At 40.4% G+C, this 18,860-nt stretch overlaps 1 protein-coding gene across 2 annotated transcripts in view; it reads left to right on the top strand.

The window, feature by feature from the left end:
- Positions 1-18,860, top strand: part of ABCD3 (ATP binding cassette subfamily D member 3) — a 125,239-nt gene that overhangs the window by 45,162 nt on the left and 61,217 nt on the right. The window contains exon 1 of one of the 2 annotated variants that reach the window (XM_037137178.2): positions 8,693-8,982. The exons of the other annotated variant lie outside the window; for it this stretch is intronic. Within the exon in view, the coding sequence (XP_036993073.2) occupies positions 8,873-8,982 (110 nt within the window). The 5' untranslated portion in view covers positions 8,693-8,872. Of the gene's footprint in view, positions 1-8,692; positions 8,983-18,860 lie in introns of those variants that run through there. 2 annotated transcript variants of the gene reach the window in all.

Raw genomic sequence — 18,860 nt, 5'->3', positions numbered from 1 at the left:
CATGTCTTGTGCAGAGTTTTTTTTGTGAAACAGCAAACCACCCAGGTGATTCATGTCCCCTACAGCCCAGATTTGGTGCCCTGGACTTCTGGCTTTTCCCAAAACTAAAATCACCTTTGAAAGGGAAGAGATTTCAGACCATCAGTGAAATTCAGTAAAGTATGATGGGGCAGCTGATGGTGATTGGGAGAACAATATGAGGTCCCAACGTGCCTACTTTGAAGGGGACTGAGGTGTCACTGTCCTATGTACAATGTTTCTTGTATCTTGTATCTTCTTCAATAAATGCTTCTAGTTTAAACATTACGTGGCAGCATAGCTTCTGGACAGGTTTCATCATTTCTCTCATTCAGTGAGCAAACGCTATGTTTCATTACCTCAGTTGGACTGGGTAGGAGGGCCTCATGGCTTTGATTGTCAAAGCTTAAACCAAAACGAGTTTGGGGAGAATAAAAAGATCCTGCCAGGGACTGGAAAAGAGAGGTGTTCTTTAATAGCATAGTGAACCAGCTCAGCTGAATGCTAGGTTAGAAGATCCAAGCCTCATTCAAGATCTGCCAGCATGGAAGGAACCGTGTAAGCTGAGGCAATGTTACTGTGATTATGCACAGTGACACAGTAACACAATGTGTCTGTACACAACTAGCACAGACAGATGACTGGTAAATGGGGTGACCTCTACAATGCCTTAGTGATTTATTAGACTTCTGAACTTTGATGTCCTTGAGAAAACTAAGTTTGTCTATTTTATATTTAAATTTTATTTTAAAAGTTTAATAGGTTCAAAAATAGTTCTGGGACAATTGGATACTCACATGCAAAAGAATAAAATGAGACAACTCTTTCGTTTCATATGCAAACATTAACCCAAAATGGATCAAAGATCTCAATGTAAGAGCTAAAACTATAAAACATTTAGAAGAAAATGTTGGGGTGGGGTGTGTGGTGTCTTCATGACCTTGGATTTTGCAGTGGGTCTTTACATATGTCACTAAAAGCACAAGCAAAAAAGAAAAATAAATCATCTGGACTTGATCAAATAAAAACTTTTGTGCATTAAAGCAGCGGTCCCCAACCTTTTTGGTACCAGGGATCAGTTTTGTGGAAGACAGTTTTTCCATATACGCAGTGGAGGGTGGGTCAGGTGTGGTTTTGGGATGATTCAAGTGCATTACATTCAAGCCCACCTCCTGCTGTGTGGCCCGGTTCCTAAAAGGCCTGGACCAGTACGGGTCCATGGAGGCTGGGTACCCCTTCATTAAGGGACATTATGAAGAAAGTGAAAAGACAACCTAAAGAATTAGAGAAACTACTTATAAATCATATATCTGATATGGATCTACTATTCAGAATATATAAAGAACTGTTACAATTTACAAAAAATAGACAACCCAGTTTTTAAAAGGTCAAAGGCCTTGAACAGACATTTCTCCAAAGATACACAAATGGCCAACAAGCACATTGGGACATCATTACCACAAGATACTAACCATGCCCTGGCCACATGGCCCAGTTGGCCGGGACATCATTCCATGCACCACAGCGATGCCTGTTAGATCCTCAGTTGGGTTGAGCAGGGGAGGCAACCGATCAATGTTTCTCCTTCACACTGATGAATGACTCTCTCTCCCTCCTCCTCACTCTCTCCCTATCCCTCCCTCTCTCTCTTCCTCCCCTTCCCTTTCTTTCTAAAAATCAATGGAAACCTGTTCTTGGGTGAAGACAAAAAAGAAAAAAATACCAATTCACACTCACGAGGATGTTTATAATAAAAAACAAGGAAACAAATAAACAAAAACTAACAGATGTTGGTGAGAAGGTGGAGAAATTGGACCCTTCATTCCTGGTGGGAATATACAATGGTTTAGCTGCTCTGAAAAACAGTTTGGTGGCACCCCCCCCCCCCAAATTTAAACATAGAATTACCATATGCTTCAGCAACTCTACTCATAGGTATGCACCTAAAAGAACTGAAAACAGGTACTCAAGCAAATAGTTGTACCTACATGTTCACAGCAGCACTATTCATAATAGCCGAAATGTGGAAACAACCCATTAGCTGAAGACTGAATAAATAAAATGTGGTCCACCCATACAATGTAATATTGCTTAGCTATAAAAAGGAATGAGGTATTGATAAATGCTACAATGTAGATCAACCTGTGTGAAAGAAGCCAGACACAAAATGTCATATTGTATAATTACATGTATATAAAAAATCTGGAATAGATAAACCCATAGTAGTTGCCAGAGGCTGGGGGAGGAGATGGTGTTGGGTAACCACTTAATGGATACAGGGTTTTCTTCTGAGGCAATGAAAATATTTTTAGATCTAGGTAAAGGTGGTAGTTTGACAACATTGTCAATGCTACTCAATGCCACTGAATTGTTGATTTTAAAATTTTATGTCATGTGATTTTTACTTCATTAAATTTTTTTTTTAAAGAAGGTTTATTTTATTCTCTTTTGAGAGGAGAAGAGGGAGAGAGAGAATGAACAGAGAAAGAAACACTGATCTGCTAGTTGCGCTTCCCGAACTGGGGCAGAGTCGAGCCTGCAACCTGGGCATGTACCTTGACAGGGCATTGAAATGGCAAAGTTTTGGTTACTGGATGACACTCCAAGCAACTGAGCCATGCCAGCCAGAGCTAAAAAATGTTCTTAAAAGTGACAGATGATATACACATAGTTAAAAACTTTAAATGTACACATTTACTCAGTGCAAAGTTTTTGTTCTGCCTCTTACCCCCACTCAGTTACTTTCCCTGCAATTAGTCAATATTATCAACTTATTGTATCTTTATAGTATCTTTATACTTATAGTATCCTTCTAAAGATATTATACTCATCTATAAGCAAATAAGCATATATTACTCCCCCTCTACTCTTTTTATGAATGGTAACACTTTACATACTGATATGCTCCTGGCTTTTTTCTGCTTAACATTGTATTCAGAGGCTATTCCATATTAGCATATATATTCTTTTAATGGATATATAATATTTCATTACATTTAGTTAAACAAATAGTCCTCCACTGAAGGGAATAAAAGGATGTTCCCAATTCTTTGCTTTTACAAAAATGCTTTATAGGTATGACATTTCACTTATGTGTGAAGTACATCTACAGAGTCAATTCCCTGAAGTAAATCACTGGGTCAGAAAGTACATGCATTTGCAAGTGTTTTTAAGCTATTGATCAATTGTTCTAGAGTTTGTACTAATTTACCTACCTCTCAGAAATATTAATAAAATAGTACATATTATATCATTAACTTTGGAATTGTTGTCAATCTGGTAAATGAAAATTGTACTTTAATGAAGTTTTATTTTCTACCTCATTATGTGTGATGAAAAGCATCTTTTCATATGTTTGAGTTAATTTATATTTTTATTCTATGTATATTCTTTTATATTCTGTACCCATTTTTCTATTTAGCTTATGCACTTTTTTTTTCACTGATTTGGAGGCCCTCTTAGGACAATGAAACATTTGCCTGTGAAACGAAGTGCGATTTTCCCCTATCGTTTTCATTCTGCTTTGTTCACAGTGTTTTTATTTTTGTCATGAAAAAATTATTATTATTAATGTTTTTTAAAGATTTTATTTATTTATCTTTAGAGGGGAAGGGAAGGAGAGAGGGAGAGAAATATCAATATATGGTTGCCTCTCATGCATCCTCTGCTGGGAACTGGCCCGCACAACCAGGCATGTTTAAAAGAAACTGCCAATCACTTCTCATTATTGAGCAGTGATTTGAACCATGATTTTTTGGTTCACAGGCCTGTGCTCAATCCACTGAGCTACACCAGCCAGGGTTGAATAAATTATTTTTTAACAAGCCAAACATCAACTGTTTTTTTCTATGGCTTCTGGATTTCAAGATTTGTAAGGGTCTTTTCCTTGCTAAGATTATGATAACTATTTGATGAATAACTCTTTCATGTGTTCTTCCAATAGTTTTATGGGGTCTTTAAATTTTGTTTTTCTTTGTATTCTTTTTTTGAGCAATTTATAAATTATTTTTTTCATTCTATTTACAGTGTAAGGTATGGATCCAATTCTTTTTTTTCTTCAGATAATGTGGGATTAAAGAAAAAGATTTAGCCACTTCCCTTTTGATAGTTACTGACACTTAAATAAATAAGCATTCCAGTAATTGTGACAGAAATCTGAACAGGATACACTGGGGACATCAAGCAGAGGTAAAAGGAGTCTAGCAAAGGTTTCATGGAGGATGGTATCTCCAATATTGACTGATAATCCGAATTAAGATTCTTACACTCTTCTGGAAATCCTTTCCTCTTTACTCCTATGATCCTCAGGGTTCCAGGTTCCCTTTTAACTATCACTTTTTTCTCTCTACTGGCTCCCTTTCCTTCCCCCATCCTGTTGGGGTTTCACAGGGTTGCATCCCTCTTCTCAACTGTCTGTTTGATAGGGGACTTGGAAAATTTTAGCTTAAGGTAAAAAGTTGTAAGTCTAGCCAGTAATGTGTATGTTAACGCTTCTGTTTCAGAATCTATAGATTAGGCCTGTCCTGGCTTCGGGGAATACAGCTGATCTCCTGGGGCACTGCTAAAGATTACCATTTGGGGACAACTGGAGGCATCCAGACCTTTGTGTTCCAGGGAGAGACAGATGACCACCGCCCCTGGGAACGTCTAAGTGTCCAGGACAGGAATGCTGCAGCTTCTATCACCTAATCCTCCCTGAATCTCAAAGCCCTCACCGCACCTTGTTTATTCCCTGGTATAAAAAGTCTGGCCTAGAAAGAGAAAGCAAGATGGTCTGTTAGGGTATGAACCCACCATCTTCTCAGATCACCGGCCGTCTGAATAAAGCGCCCATAAAGATTCAATTGCTGTCATTGCTTATTGGGTTTGGTAGTAACAGGCAGCTTGAACATTGGTGTCTTTTCAGGTTACATGTTCTTTTTAATTCTTACTCAGTTCATTCAGCTCCAAGGATTCATCTATTTTGTATACCTGTAAGTCTCTCAATTATTTTTCTAAATGTATACTCAAAGCTCTTCCTACATTTGGAATTTTATATTTATTTGATTAATAACTGTTCTCTGACTAGACTATTGTGGGAGGGGACTGTTCTGTTTTTGCCTTGCCCCAGTTCCTGGCATACTGTAAGTCATCAATAAGTATGTTCATCTGAATAAATGTTTAGTATGAATACTCCTTCCTAACACCTAGATGTTCCTTTTCTTACCTACTGGACATTTCCACTGGGTATTCCTCTTAGAACTTCAAAATCAATTCATTTAGTTTAACAAATATTTACTGAGTGCCTGCTACGTGTCAATGTGCCCCAGGGCTTGAGTATGTATGTATCCATGTAAAGACACAAGAGGCACCACCATGTGTGCATACAATCAGCAGGCCTGCTTTATTAGTCTGGGGTGGGAGTCACATAACATTTCATAATAATTTAAAATTAATTTCCCAATTCATTCCCTTCTTAGGAAACCCAGTATTTTGCTCCTGTCTCTCTTACCCAGTTCACCAAAAACTATGGGAGCTAACTCAGCCCAAAGAGGTTATTAGACTTGTTTCCAGGTAAGAGAGACTTTAAAGTAGTTTGTTGGTCGAATCTTTAAAAAATATTTATTTATTTATTTTTAGAGAGAGGGGAAGGGAAAACAGGGGGAGAGAAACATCACTGTGTGAGAGAAATACTGATCAGTTGCCTCTCTCACATGCCTTAACTGGCGACTGGCCTGAATCCCAGGAATGTGCCCTGACTGTAAATTGATCCAATGACCTTATGGTAGGAAAATGCTCAATTGAGCCATGCCAGTCAGGCCTTTTGACTAAATTTTTGGCTAATAAAAATCTGGCTGCTAGCTGGTGCTGTCATCGCAAGTTGGTTCTCCTCAGTCCCAGGCACCCTTGCTTCACGGCCACAGTGTACTGAGTGCATAGGCTGTAGAGTGGCCGAAGCATGGATTCCCCAAGTTTCTCTATGCTGGGACAATGTTCCCCAAAATATGGGTAGTTCCTATGTGACTGAATTGGGATGGCCTTCATAACTTAACTCTACTGGTGGCCTTGAGGCTCTGTTGTTGAACTAGTTCATCAGCTTGGACCTCCTATTCCTCCTGAAAAGTTTCTCTTTAGGACCCTGTGCTAGTGAGACAAGACTATCACAGTCAATCAGAGGGACCCTAGAAATATTAAACTCCAAAAGAAAGAATGAGATCACCATTTCTTTCCTCTTAAGGCTCTCTTGTGCAAACTTTCCCTATACAGGTTTGGGCTAAAAGTAGGGCTATTTGGAGGACTGGTCTTGTCAGGATGTCTTGATGCATAGTTTCCCTGGCGCAGTGGGTACCTATCTATTCTTCCATTTGTGTTGGCGAGGGGAACTTCTCAACTGACTCTTTTCTAAGCAAAGATGATCTGTTCCTGGTGACTTGACATGTTTACCTTGTGAAGGTAATGAGAAGTGATTGGCAGTTTCTCTTAAAAAAAGTATTAAGACCTGCATTTCCAGACTCCCTACTATACATTAATAGAATGATATATGATACAGAAGTAGCACAAAAGAAAAAGTGATTAACTTGGCAGGAGTTGGGAGGGGGGTAGGAGGAAGTGGTCGGAAAACAGAGTTTGGAGTAGGAGGCCATCAATGCCTCACTTTAAAGCTGAACTGAGCCAAGAGGGAGGAGGTTAGGGCAGGAAGAGTTTGGTATTTCAGGGAGGGAAGAGCATACTCAAAGACAGACAACAGAGGGGACTACCAGTGTGCTTTCATCTCCTGGGGCAGAGGTAGGATACGTGCATCTATTGGAGGGGAGGAGTGCCAAGATAGAAATGCAAAGAGGTAGGCAGAGCTTATATCATGATTGCCTTTGTGTAAGTGGCTGAGGGTCTTGGAGTTGATCTTGGTGCTGAGAAACTAGTGAGGACTTTATTCATTTGCATCTCATTATCTTTCCCAATAAGCACACGCCACTTTTCTGCCCCCAACCTCAGGTAAATATTATCATCTTCTCAGGCACTTGACCGGGAAATCTCAGAGTTGTTTAGAAAATGTCTCCCCATTAAATAACTCACCCCCAACCTTTTACTTAGATTATTTCGAGTGTTCAAACTGGTCTCTCTGCTTGATGTTTCCTCCTTACATCCACCCTACTCACTGCCGCTAGAACGGTCTTCCTCAAATAAAAGCTGAGGTTACTATTCATCCCACACCTGAATTAAATATTAAACATTTACCTCCACTAAATATTGACCTGCATTAAACATTTCAACCTTTTCTCCCATTTCACACCCTTCCTTGAATTTCCATCCACAACAGACTTAATCATCTTCTTGCATTTGCTTTGCCCCTTCTTATCGCTCTATTTTTGCTATTATATCTTCTCCTAAAGCCCCTTTCTTCTATCAGTTTTTCAAGGCATGGCCTAAATCATATTAGCTACATTTTTAAAAAGCCCCCAAATTTAGTGGTTTAAAACAACGATAAACATGTATTACCTCCTACAGCAGCAGTGTCAAACTCATTTTCATCAGGGGCCACATCAGCCTTGCTGCTGCCTTCAAGGGCCAAATATAATTTTAGAACTGTACCAATGTAACTATTCCTTACCTGTTAAGTGAGAGCTTGAGCTGCCCCGGGTAGAAATAAGGGGCCTGGCAGGATAAAACAATGTAGAGGGCTGGATTTGGACCCCTCGGCCTTGTGTTTGCCACCTGTTCTTTAACACGCAGGCTACTTTAGTATGCATGTATATTATACAAGTTTTTATGTGCTCATATTGACTGACACACATTGCTTTTCTCCAGTGTCCTCAACTGAAACAGGAACTCCCTGTTCCTGTACTATGCCAGTCTAAATGCTAAGAATAACGATTTCTGCTTTGTTAGGACCAGGCAGAAGAATGCTATAATCTGTAACGCTCTTCAGATCCTGGGAGCAAAGCCAGCTTCTAACACAATACACAATTGTTTCTGAATGTCTCTTTGCAAAGAAGATTTTCTCAAACTTTTGCTGTGATAAGATCCACATAAAGAAATACATTTCATAATCACTTACTCGGACCACGCAGATACAAAAGACCGGAATAAAAATTTCAAAACAGCTCCTTTACATGTGATGCATTCTGAGATTTTATGTCGTGTTCTTTCCAATTTCATTAAAAAACAAAAAGTAGTGTTCTGGATCTGCCAAACTGATTTCACAGTCCCCTGGAAATTATAACCCACGGTTTGGAAAACACTGGCTTGGAAAAAGGTTTCCGATTTGTAGTTATTCTTCCCAAATCTCCCTACACTTCCTCGGAGCTTCCTACGGTTGTTTTCATCTTTGATTACCGAGCCCGCAGTTTTATGTAAACGTTCAGTGATGGGGCCATTCCCTTCTTCCAGGCTCCTTTAAGAGGGTGGTAACGGCCCATTACGGGGGATGGAGTGGCAGGTACTGTGAAACCCCCGGGGCAGTCCGGCCCGCTTTTCCAGTTCTTGTGAAAGCCTAGGCGTGTGTGTGCGGAGATCCGAGTAGGGGTGAGGCTGTTGCTGCCTCAAATAACCAGGCCTCGGAGGAGTTACAGAAGCACAGAAGATTACTTGGTGCGGTGCGCCCCAGGGTCCGGCGACTCCGCCAGAGTCCGCGCCTGCGCACAGAGCACCGGGACTGTTTCGGCCTCAGTGGTGCTGGCGCGCGCTCCCGCCCAGCCAAAACCCGAGGTGGGCTTAAGCAAGCGGGCGGCGCGGCGGCGCGCGTCAGGGGGCGGTCCTGCGCGGCCCGCACCGCCCTCCCTCGCGCCCTCCTCTCCTCCCAGTCACCCTCGCGCTCCCTACGCTAAGGCAATCAGCGCTTCGGCCCCTTCCTTGGCTCGCTCACTCAGGCGGTGCCATGGCGGCCTTCAGCAAGTACCTGACGGCGCGAAACTGCTCGTTGGCGGGGGCCGCGTTCCTGGTGCTCTGCCTGCTGCGCAAGCGGCGCCGCGCCCTCGGCCTGCACGGGTAAGAAGGCCCGTGGGGCGACGCTTTCCCGGGCCCGAGCGGGCGCCCCTCGCGTGCTCTCCCGCCCCGCCTGGTGGCAGGAGGACCGGTCCCTTCGCCCGCGGGGTCAGTCGCTGAGAGCGCCGGCCGCGGTAGCTGCCAGGCTCCAATGTCAGGGTGTCCGGGTGTGTCCGTGGCGCCGGCGTCCTCCGAGCTCGCTGTGCCCTTGCGGGCCTGGCCGGCCCCTTACTCTGCCCCCGGAGAGTGGGTATTTCCTCTGCGCCCCCTAGAAAACCTGTGCCCCTGTCTCGAGGCTGTCGCGCCCCACTTGGTCCCCAAACCACTTCGTTTCTGTTACTAACTTTCTGGGTGTGTACTAGTTTTGCCATTTCATCTCCTGCCACACGATGGCTTCGCTTTGTGGACATGTGTTTGAGAATGGGAATTGGAGGCTGTTGTGTAAGTCACTCGGACGAAGTTTGGCACGATTCCCTAGCAGTTGCTTTTGAAGTCGTGAGAATGGTTACCTTGATCTATCCTGGATCCTTGGCAGAATTGCTGTCTAAAGTGTGTTGTCTTGGAATGTGAACGCCCTGACATTTCATCGGGAAAGCAAGTTTCCCTCCCCTGGCTCTGCAGGCGTGTTAAGCGAGGATCGAGATCCTTTTTGATTATACTCCTCTGCTTCCCCACCCCTCGAAAGAATTTTAATGTTTAGGTTTAATTTAGGGAGATTATAAGATTAGAGAAAGGCGGAGAATTGAGTTACTGTTGGGGGGTTACATACAATTTTTTATTTGCTGGGAGACACTTGCTTTCAGCAAATGAATGAGGTTACTTCCCAAGCATTCTTGCTAGTCTCTGGATACGTAATATTAACTTGGCATACTCCTTCCATGCGCTTTATTTCATTCATCTTTTTGGGCAGGTACTGTTGCCTTCAGTGTCTGGTTTGCCTAAAATACCTGATTAGTAATAGACTTTGTCAGTATACACTGACAGGTGGCCTTCCTTTGCATGAAGTTCTTACTAACCCTCTGCTGTCTTCTTTATCTTACTAAAGCCAAGCGATGGTCTTGCTCTTCCTTCCTAAATCCACTTAACAAAGTTGAAAATGATTTGCATCTTGGGACAAAAGAGCACTGTACATTTTCACGTCTATTAATTTGCTTTTAAAAGGATTAATTTTGAGAAATATAAACAAATTTTTTTCTGTTTGGATGGCATACTTTCAGAGCCCCCAACTGCAAGTGGAATTTATTTGTTGTCTGATAATATGCCAATAGAAAGTGTTAAATACTGTAAAATAATTTTGAATTTTATTTTTGCAGAGAAGTATTTTAGTACATAAAACTGGTGTTTAGTATGGGTGTGGGAATTTGAGGACAATCCTTAAAGTTTGGCTTACTTTTATGATTAAAAAAAAAACAAAGTTTGCTTTATTGGAGTATTACTTATATCCAGAAAAGTACACATATCATAAGTGTAGAGCTTGAAAAATTTTCACTAATAGAATTAGACATTTTCACTTGTCTAATAAGCACTGAAGTCTGCGTCCACCTGAGAATATTATCAGCTTCCCAGGAACTCTTTATGTCTCTTCTAGTTACAGCTAAGGTAGCTACTGATTTATAAGACTGTATATTATTGAGTAAAAGAAGTTTTAAACATAATTGAATGAGAAGTAATAGCAACAGTAGCAAAACAGTGTCACAGAATTTGTCTTACTAAATAGTTGTGTTTATTTATCATGTAAAATGTTATGAAATCTTTCAGAAACAGTTTTGTGGGAGGAGAATGCAGATTATGAGCTGATAAACTTAAAGTTTAAATGACTGAGATAAAATGATTGAATTATTTTAAAACTATTAAGAATGGTGTTGAGTGTGTCTTTGTAGATGTACTTCCAGAATTTTATGAATAGCTTTTCAATTGCTATTTTTGGTATCACAAAATAGCAATTTTTGCTATTTTGAAGATCAGAAAATTCTAACTTTTATTTTTTAAAAAGATTTTATTTATTTATTTTCAGAGAGAGGAGAAGGAAGGGAGAAAGAGAGGGAGAGAAATAGCAATGTGTGGTTGCCCCTCACCCACCCCCCCAGCCCGCCCACCTGCCACTGGGGACCTGGCCTGCAAGCTGCTGGGGAACCTAGGCGTGGGTCCTGAGTGGGAATCGAACCAGTGACCCTTTGGTTACTCCACTGTAGCACAATTCACTGAACTACACCAGCCAGGGCAGAGAACTCTAACTTTATATTTTACTGGATGTCGCTCTGGCTGGTATACTTAGTGGACTGAGCCCCGGCGGGGGTGCTTCGAACCAAAGGATTGTGGTTCGATTCCCAGTCAGGGCACATGCCTGGGTTGCAGGCCAGTACCCAGCAGGGGACACATGAGAGGCAAACATACATTGATATTTCTCTCCTTCTCCTCCCCTCTAAAGATAAATGAATAAAATTAAAAAAAATTTACTGGATTTTTGGGTATATTTGTTAACAAGGCTAATTAATTTTACTCTCTGGTTCTTAATTAAGGAACCTGTGGCTTTTCAGCCTTTTTTTTTTTTTTTTGATTGTGCTATCAACAGTAGGTCTGCCTTAGATGATATATCTTAGAATTAAGTAGACAATAGAGCCAGTAAAACCACTTTAAAAGTTACAATGTGAATTACTTCAAACATTAAGAGAAGAGTAACTTTGTTCTGAGTTACTTTTTGTTAATGCAGTTTTTTCACCCTGTTAAGTTATATATACACATGTATATATAACTTTTTATTATGGAAATTTTCACATATTACTTTTTAAGAAGTAGACATGTAATAATATAACATATTCCTCTATACTTTACCTGAGAAGTACCATCAATATTCTGCAAGTCTTGTTTTGTCTGTAGCTCCTTGTTCCCCACCCCTTATTTTTATAGGCTTTTAGGTAAAACTTGTATATACTCAACTGTACAAATCTTAGTTATATATATTTTAAATAAATGGGCACAACATTCTAACACATGTGTTTCATAAATTAGAACATTGTCATCTTCCCAGAAAGTTCCCTTGCTGACACTGCTAATCATTTCACCTTAGTTTTGACTAATTATACATTTTATTTTGCTCCTCATTTATGGGGACTAGTAGAGTATTTTTATTCATGGATAAAGGAGACCAGGTATTCAGTTCAAAGGCATGATCTGTTTCAGAATGTTGTATTTCTGTGCTAGGTACTATGGGATGAAGAGGCGGGCATGTGTGTATTACACAAACATTAAAAAAATATGACATTTTTTTCCCTCAGGGAGTTTACATACTTGTTAGGGAGAAGAGATTTAAATTAGGTAGAAGTGCAAGGTGGTGACACAGTGCAGTGCGTAGACAGGTGTTCCATAAAAGTTCTGAGAAAGGAAAAGATGAATGAGTTTGGGAGGAGTTAGGCAAGGCTTTATGAAGGATCTGAGCTAAGCTTAGAAAAGGAGTAGGAATAGATAACTAGAGATAAATTGAATGTTATAGCAGCCTTTATCAGATTTTTGTTATATTTAAAAAATATCTTATTTCTTTATTTATTTAGAGAGAAGGGGATGGGAAGGAGAAAGAGTGGGAAATGTCAGTGTGCGGTTGCCTCTCATGTGTCCCTGCACCTGGCCTGCAACCCAGGCATGTGCCCCAACTGGGAATCGAACCAGCAACCCTTTGCTTCACAAGCCTGTGCTCAGTCCACTGAGCCACACCAGCCAGGGTTGATTTTTGTTGTATTTTATATTAGAAAGGAAAAAAGCTTTGTGGTGCCCTTTCAATCCATCTTCTATTTTTTAAGAAATACAAATATGATCATGTTATTTTTTTCCATTAAAATCTTTCAGCTATTCTAAAATGCAAAATTCTTAGCATGAGAGAATGGTGTTCATGACGTGGCACTTGACTACTTCTGCTCATCCAGCCACATGGGTTAACGCTCTCTGAGGACGAGGACCTGAGGACCAGGATGGCAGTCTCTGCCCAGCTCTTGCAGTCCAATGCTAATCAGTGTCATCCCCAGGTCTTATCCCCACCCTTTGATGTTTCTTTTCCTTCAGCACTCAGGCCAGTCCATACTTTTAGGTATTTTCTACCTTTTCCTGATCTTCAAACTGATGTTGTTGCCCTTAGTTCTCCTGATACTGTAAGCATTCCTCTACTCTAGAAGCTACCACTATGTATTGTATTAGATCATTTTCATGGCTTCTGCCTATACCAGACTCTGAGTTTCTTGAGGGTACAGATTGAGTCATTTTAAAATTCCTAGTTTGCACATGTCACAGGATGGACCAATGATGTAGGATAGTTGAAAAATTTGTAGGGTGCTTGTTTGATAGGCAGTTGGACGTGGGGGATCGGTACAAACATGAGTAGAAACATCATAAACATGATAGTTTTGTACCTGGGATATGTAATATGAGCTGGGTAGTGGGAAATCAGTGGACCAATTTTAGAAGGCAGGAAGGAAAAAGAACGTTACAGGACCTTGCCAGAATATTTTATGATCTTAAAAAACAGAACAAAAACTAAAAAGAGAACAAAGCAGTTCTTTTCCTTCTTATAAAATGCTTGTCAAAGTTCAGATTTCTCATCCTGGATTTCAGATCCTTTCTCCATCTGCTCTCATCTTACCTGGCTAATCTTATATGTCACTGCCTGCTAATGGGTAGTCTCTGTTCCAAATAGGCCAGTTTCTGCAATGTTCTCTGAACAGGCCACACTTACTCCTGGCTTTGGAGCTTTATTCATGATATTAGTGATACCTGGAATATCTTTCTGTATCCTCTGCTCTTTAACTCTTAACCTTTAAGGGGTAGGTCAGGGTCACCCCTCCCACGCAATAATATTTAACAACTCTTGAATGATGATAACCCCCTTTTTAACCTTCTGAAGCATGAATTTAGATACTTTTCTTGTTTTATCTATTACTTGCTTGACTAGGTGTAGTCTATCTAGCTGTCAGTTATCAGGGTGTAGCCAAGTCCACCAGCTCACGGGGTGATCCTTCATCCTTTTCAAAGCTCCAGTCTATAGATGATAGGAACATAGTCTTCTCCCCTGAGTATTTCAGAGGAGTTTCAGGGAGCCCTTTTTTAAAAAAATATATTTTATTGATTATGCCATTACAGTTGTCCCGTTTCCCTCCCCTCATTCCGCTCCACTCTGTACACCCCTCCCCCCATTCCCTCCCTTTAGTTCATGTGGAACTTGTGTTTTTCTTAGACACACCTTACTTCTTTGCTTCTGTTCTATTTAGATTCTACTTACATTTTGTCTCTTAAGCCTGTCTTTTTGATTTGTCTTCATTCTTTTAAAGCATCAGTCACAGAGCAGGTATTTGTAGTAGAGTTTTATTGAAAATTTGGGAGTAGTGGCAGAGATTGTATCTCAGCAGAGTGATTAAATAGCTGAAAATAGAGACATTCTTTTATTTACAAGTTCTTTAGACATTCCCACTGTTGGAAATCTGTTAACTGTTTTTCCCCGAGCTTCTCAGTCCTGTGGCTTGTTACTGGGCCTTTTCTGTACTTCTTGGATGTTCTCATATCCGTAGCTTATATGCCTTGTGCTTTCTCTCCACTGATCTGTCTACAACTTGACTCTCCTTCCTGAGATCTCTTCAAATCAAGCTCTGAAAGGGGGTTTCACTTTTCTCAATTCCACAGTCCCACTGAATGTTTTGCCAAGTACAGGCATGAGTCAAGTGAGGGGCTGTAGGTGAATGAAACTCTTAGGGTGGTGAACTGAGAGTAGGTCTCATAGGGCTGGGCTCTGGCCCCATTTGGATCCTCAGAGTAAAAAGGAGATGCTTAGGCAACCATAGGTGAAGAAGGCCTTAAAATATTTGCTAGGAAAAGCAGCTGTGTACTGAAACCAACTAATGGCATCTCTGGTCCAGCAGCAGTGTTCTCAGAACTGTGTTGCTGTGTGTGGTCTACCATTGGGGGAAAGTGGGTACAGAATGTTCGATTAATCACACTTCTCAGTTGTGGGCACATTAGCATCACTGGCCAGGCATTCTTTTTCAGGGCTTTTGCACTTGCTGTTCGCCTGCCTAAAATGCTCTTTGCCCAGATATCCACACTGCTTACTCCTCTACTTTTCAGTCTTTAATTTGGACATCTTACAGTGAGACCTTCCATTGCCATTCAGTTTAAAATAGCATCTTCCACACTTTCCTGGCTCTGCTTTTCTCCTTAGCACTTCTCACTATCAGATATGCTATTTATTTTACATGTTTGTCTTGTATATTGTATGTGACTGTTAGAATGCATGCTTTATGAGGGCAGGAATTTTTGTCCGTTTTTTCATTGTTATAGTCCCAGTGGCTAGAACTGTGATGGCATGTATAGTAGGCTCTCAAAAAATGTTTGCTCAGTGACTTAACTATTAGGTATTCATTTTTAAGGCTCTGGTTACTATTGTTTTAAATAACACATTTTTCTTAAATATCGTCGCCTTAAGTATATTTTAAGCTCTTCAAGAGCTGGGCCCCTCTTATATGCATGAGTAAAGCAAGTCTTAGAAATTTATAAAAATGGTATCATTATTTTGTAACTTGCTTTGACATTCAGCAGTTAAGTGGAAACATTAAAGGCAATTTAAAAAAATAAAATTATCTATCATGTCATCACCATAATACATATTGTTTTATCTTTATTATTTTTATTCCTTATTTATATTATATAAGGTACATGTTTTGCTGTTTTCATTTAAAGCACAGACATCTTCCCTATGTTTCTACATTAACTTAAGAAGTATACTTTTAATGAAATACATAAATATTCCTTTGTGCAACTATATCATAAGTGTTGAGCGTCTGTAATTTTTATAGGTAATATTATATATTGTTGCAAATGAATATTTCTGTGTCTGCTGAAATACTTCCTTGAAATAAATTATCAGAAATAGGATTAATGAATGGAAGGTTATGAACTTCCCTTAGTGTTTATGGAAGGTGTGTGAACGTTCTGAGTTACACAAATTACACAAGAATTGTGCCTTAGGGTACTATGAATGAGTGCTACTTTAATACTCTAATCATAATTAAGGGGTGTTTTCATTTTTTGACTAATTTAGTGGTATAAAATAATGTTGCAAGATATATTTGCAAGAATGCACATTTTAAAGTATTTTATTTATTTACTTTTTTAGAGAGTGGAGAAGGTAGGGAGAAAGGGAGGGAGAGAAACGTCAATGCACAAGAGATACATTGATAGTTTGCCTCTCACATGCCTCCAGCTGGGGACTTGGCCTGCAACCCAGGCATGTGCCCTGACCTAGAAGTGCTTGGGGACCTTTTGGTTCACAGGTCAGCGCTCAATCCACTGAGCCACACCAGCCAGGGCTATTGTTATTTTTTTGAATGATTTTTATGAAGTATTAGAGTAGTTTAAAAATGGCACATTGTAGTCACTTCTACAAAAAAAAAAATTAGGCATCAGGTCTTTGCCTAAGAACATGGCTTTCATCAAAAAATTTTTTATAAGGAAATCACTTTTGTTTTAGTTATCTGTCAAGAACATAGCCTTACATAATCATAAGGATAAAGTGCTTTGGATAACTGTTGGCTGTGCTTTTTAGGGGGAACTACTACACATATTAAGATGATTTGAAGCCTCGTTAGGTAGACTGTAGTTAGTATGTTAAAAGGTGTTTTTTTAAAAAACATGCTATGTTATCGTCTTGCTAGATTAGCAGTTCTGAATTAATGCAATTAAATTAAACTATGAAGTTGAAAATAAAGCTCATCAAATTATAATTATCTAATTTGATATTTGTGAATAGATATAGCAGTATCACATACCATACTAATGGTACCACAGTACTACACATAAACATAGATTAGATGATTTACTCTGCTTAAGAAGTTGTTTGTGGCCATTGAAAATAGATGTGCTGTGTGGAAAGAGGCAATGTCTGTAGGTAAGTTATAATTTAGTCATTTAATCATCATGCTTTGTTTATGTGTCACTGCCTATCACTGTTTAAAATATTTGAATACTTTCATAAACCTATGAAGTAAGCAACATGAGACATGCTGTCTCCACAGAAGGAAAATGATGGTCCTATAAGGTATCTTTAGTGAGTAGGGCTAATTTATTTTAAAATTAAATACTTCCATGCTTCAGTTTTAAAAATTAAATATTTTTGGACATCTGCCAAGATGGAGGCGTAGGTGGAAACACTGTGCTGTCTCACACAACCAACTTTAAAAACAACAAAGTTTTAGCAACAAAAATGCAGCCAAACCACAGAAAATTGAACTATACGGAAGTCCAACAACAATGAACCCTTCAGCCAGACCTGTAAGAGGGGCAGAGCCAGCAGCAGAGCGGGGTCAGGCAGGAAAGATCCACCGGACCAACCTGGGCGCATGACCCAGGCACTCAGGCAGTTGTGGGCGGATCCCAGGTGTGGAGTAGCAGCTGGCAGACCCACTGAGGGCCCAAGGCAGTGGACCCACTGAGGGCTGACCTCAGTCACACATTTGCACACAGATAAACCTGTGAAGGAGTGAGCAGTGAGACAAACTGCGTAGGCCCCAGTGGCAGGAAGCAGCAGAGGGGACCGCTGTTGTCCCTCTCTGACCCTTCCCCCACATACAGCATCACAACAGCCACCTGGGTGGCCCCGCCCTAGTGAACACCTAAGGCTCTGCTCCTCATATGCAACAGGCCAAAACATTGTGGCTCAAGAAGAACTCAAAGCCCCAGAGCCCGTAACTCTAAGCGACCAAGAAATAGCCAAACTTTCAGATGCACAGTTCAAAACACTGGTGATCAGGATGCTCACAGAAGTGGTTGATTTTAGTCACAAATTAGAGGAACATATGAAGGCTAAACTAATTTAAATGAAGGGAAATGCACATGAAGCCAATAGTAATGGAAAGGAAACTGGGACTCAAATCAAGGGAGTGGACCAGAAGGAAGAAAGAAATAACCGAACAGAAAAGGATGAAGAAACAAGAACTCAAATAAATGAGGAGAGGCTTAGGAACCTCCAGGACATCTTTAAACGCTCCAACATCTGAATTATAGGGGTACCAGAAGGGGGAAAGGAACAGCCACCAGTGGAAAACTTATTTGAACAAATAATAAAGGAGAACTTCCCCAATCTGGCAAAGGAAATAGACTTCCAGGAAATCCAGGAAGCTCAGAGAGTCCCAAAGAAGTTGGACCCAAGAAGGAACATACCAAGGCACATCATCATTATATTAGCCAAGATTCAAATGAAGGAGAGAATCCTAGAAGCAGCAAGAGCTAAGGGCACAGTCACCTACAAAGGAGTTCCCATCAGACTGTCAGCAGATTTCTCAAAAGAGACCTTACAGGCAAGAAGGGGCTGGAAAGAAGTATTCCAAGTCATAAAATCCAAAGACTTAAAACCAAGATTGCTCTATCCAGCAAAACTTTCATTTAGAATGGAAGGGCAGATAAAGTGCTTCTCAGAGAAGATCAAATTCAAGGAGTTCATCATCACCAAGCCCTTATTATATGAAGTGTTAAAGGGACTTATCTAAGAAAAAGAAGATGAAAAAGAAGATAAAAAAAATGAACAGTGAAAGGACAGCAAACTCACAGTTATTAACAACCACACCTAAAACAAAAGCAAACTAAGAGGACAGCTAGAGCAGTAGTGAACCATAGAAATGAAGATCACATGGAAGGTTAGCAACAGGGGAGTGGAAGAAGGAGAAGGGGGGATAAGTCATAGAAAATAAGTAGCATAGACAGTAGGTAGAAAATAGATAGGGGGGAGGGCGAGAATAGTATGGGAAATATAGAATCTAAAGAACTTGAGACAATGTGGTCATAAACTAAAGGGGGGAAGGGTCGGAGAAGGGGTGTGCGGGGTGGAGGGAAATGAGGGGGGAAATAGAACA

This window comes from Artibeus jamaicensis, unplaced genomic scaffold (assembly GCF_021234435.1).
Source record: "Artibeus jamaicensis isolate MK-2021 breed Jamaican fruit bat unplaced genomic scaffold, CSHL_Jam_final contig_482, whole genome shotgun sequence".
NCBI lineage: Eukaryota > Metazoa > Chordata > Mammalia > Chiroptera > Phyllostomidae > Artibeus > Artibeus jamaicensis.
Note: the sequence above shows the minus strand (reverse complement) of the source record. Positions and strands in the feature narration are given on the sequence as shown.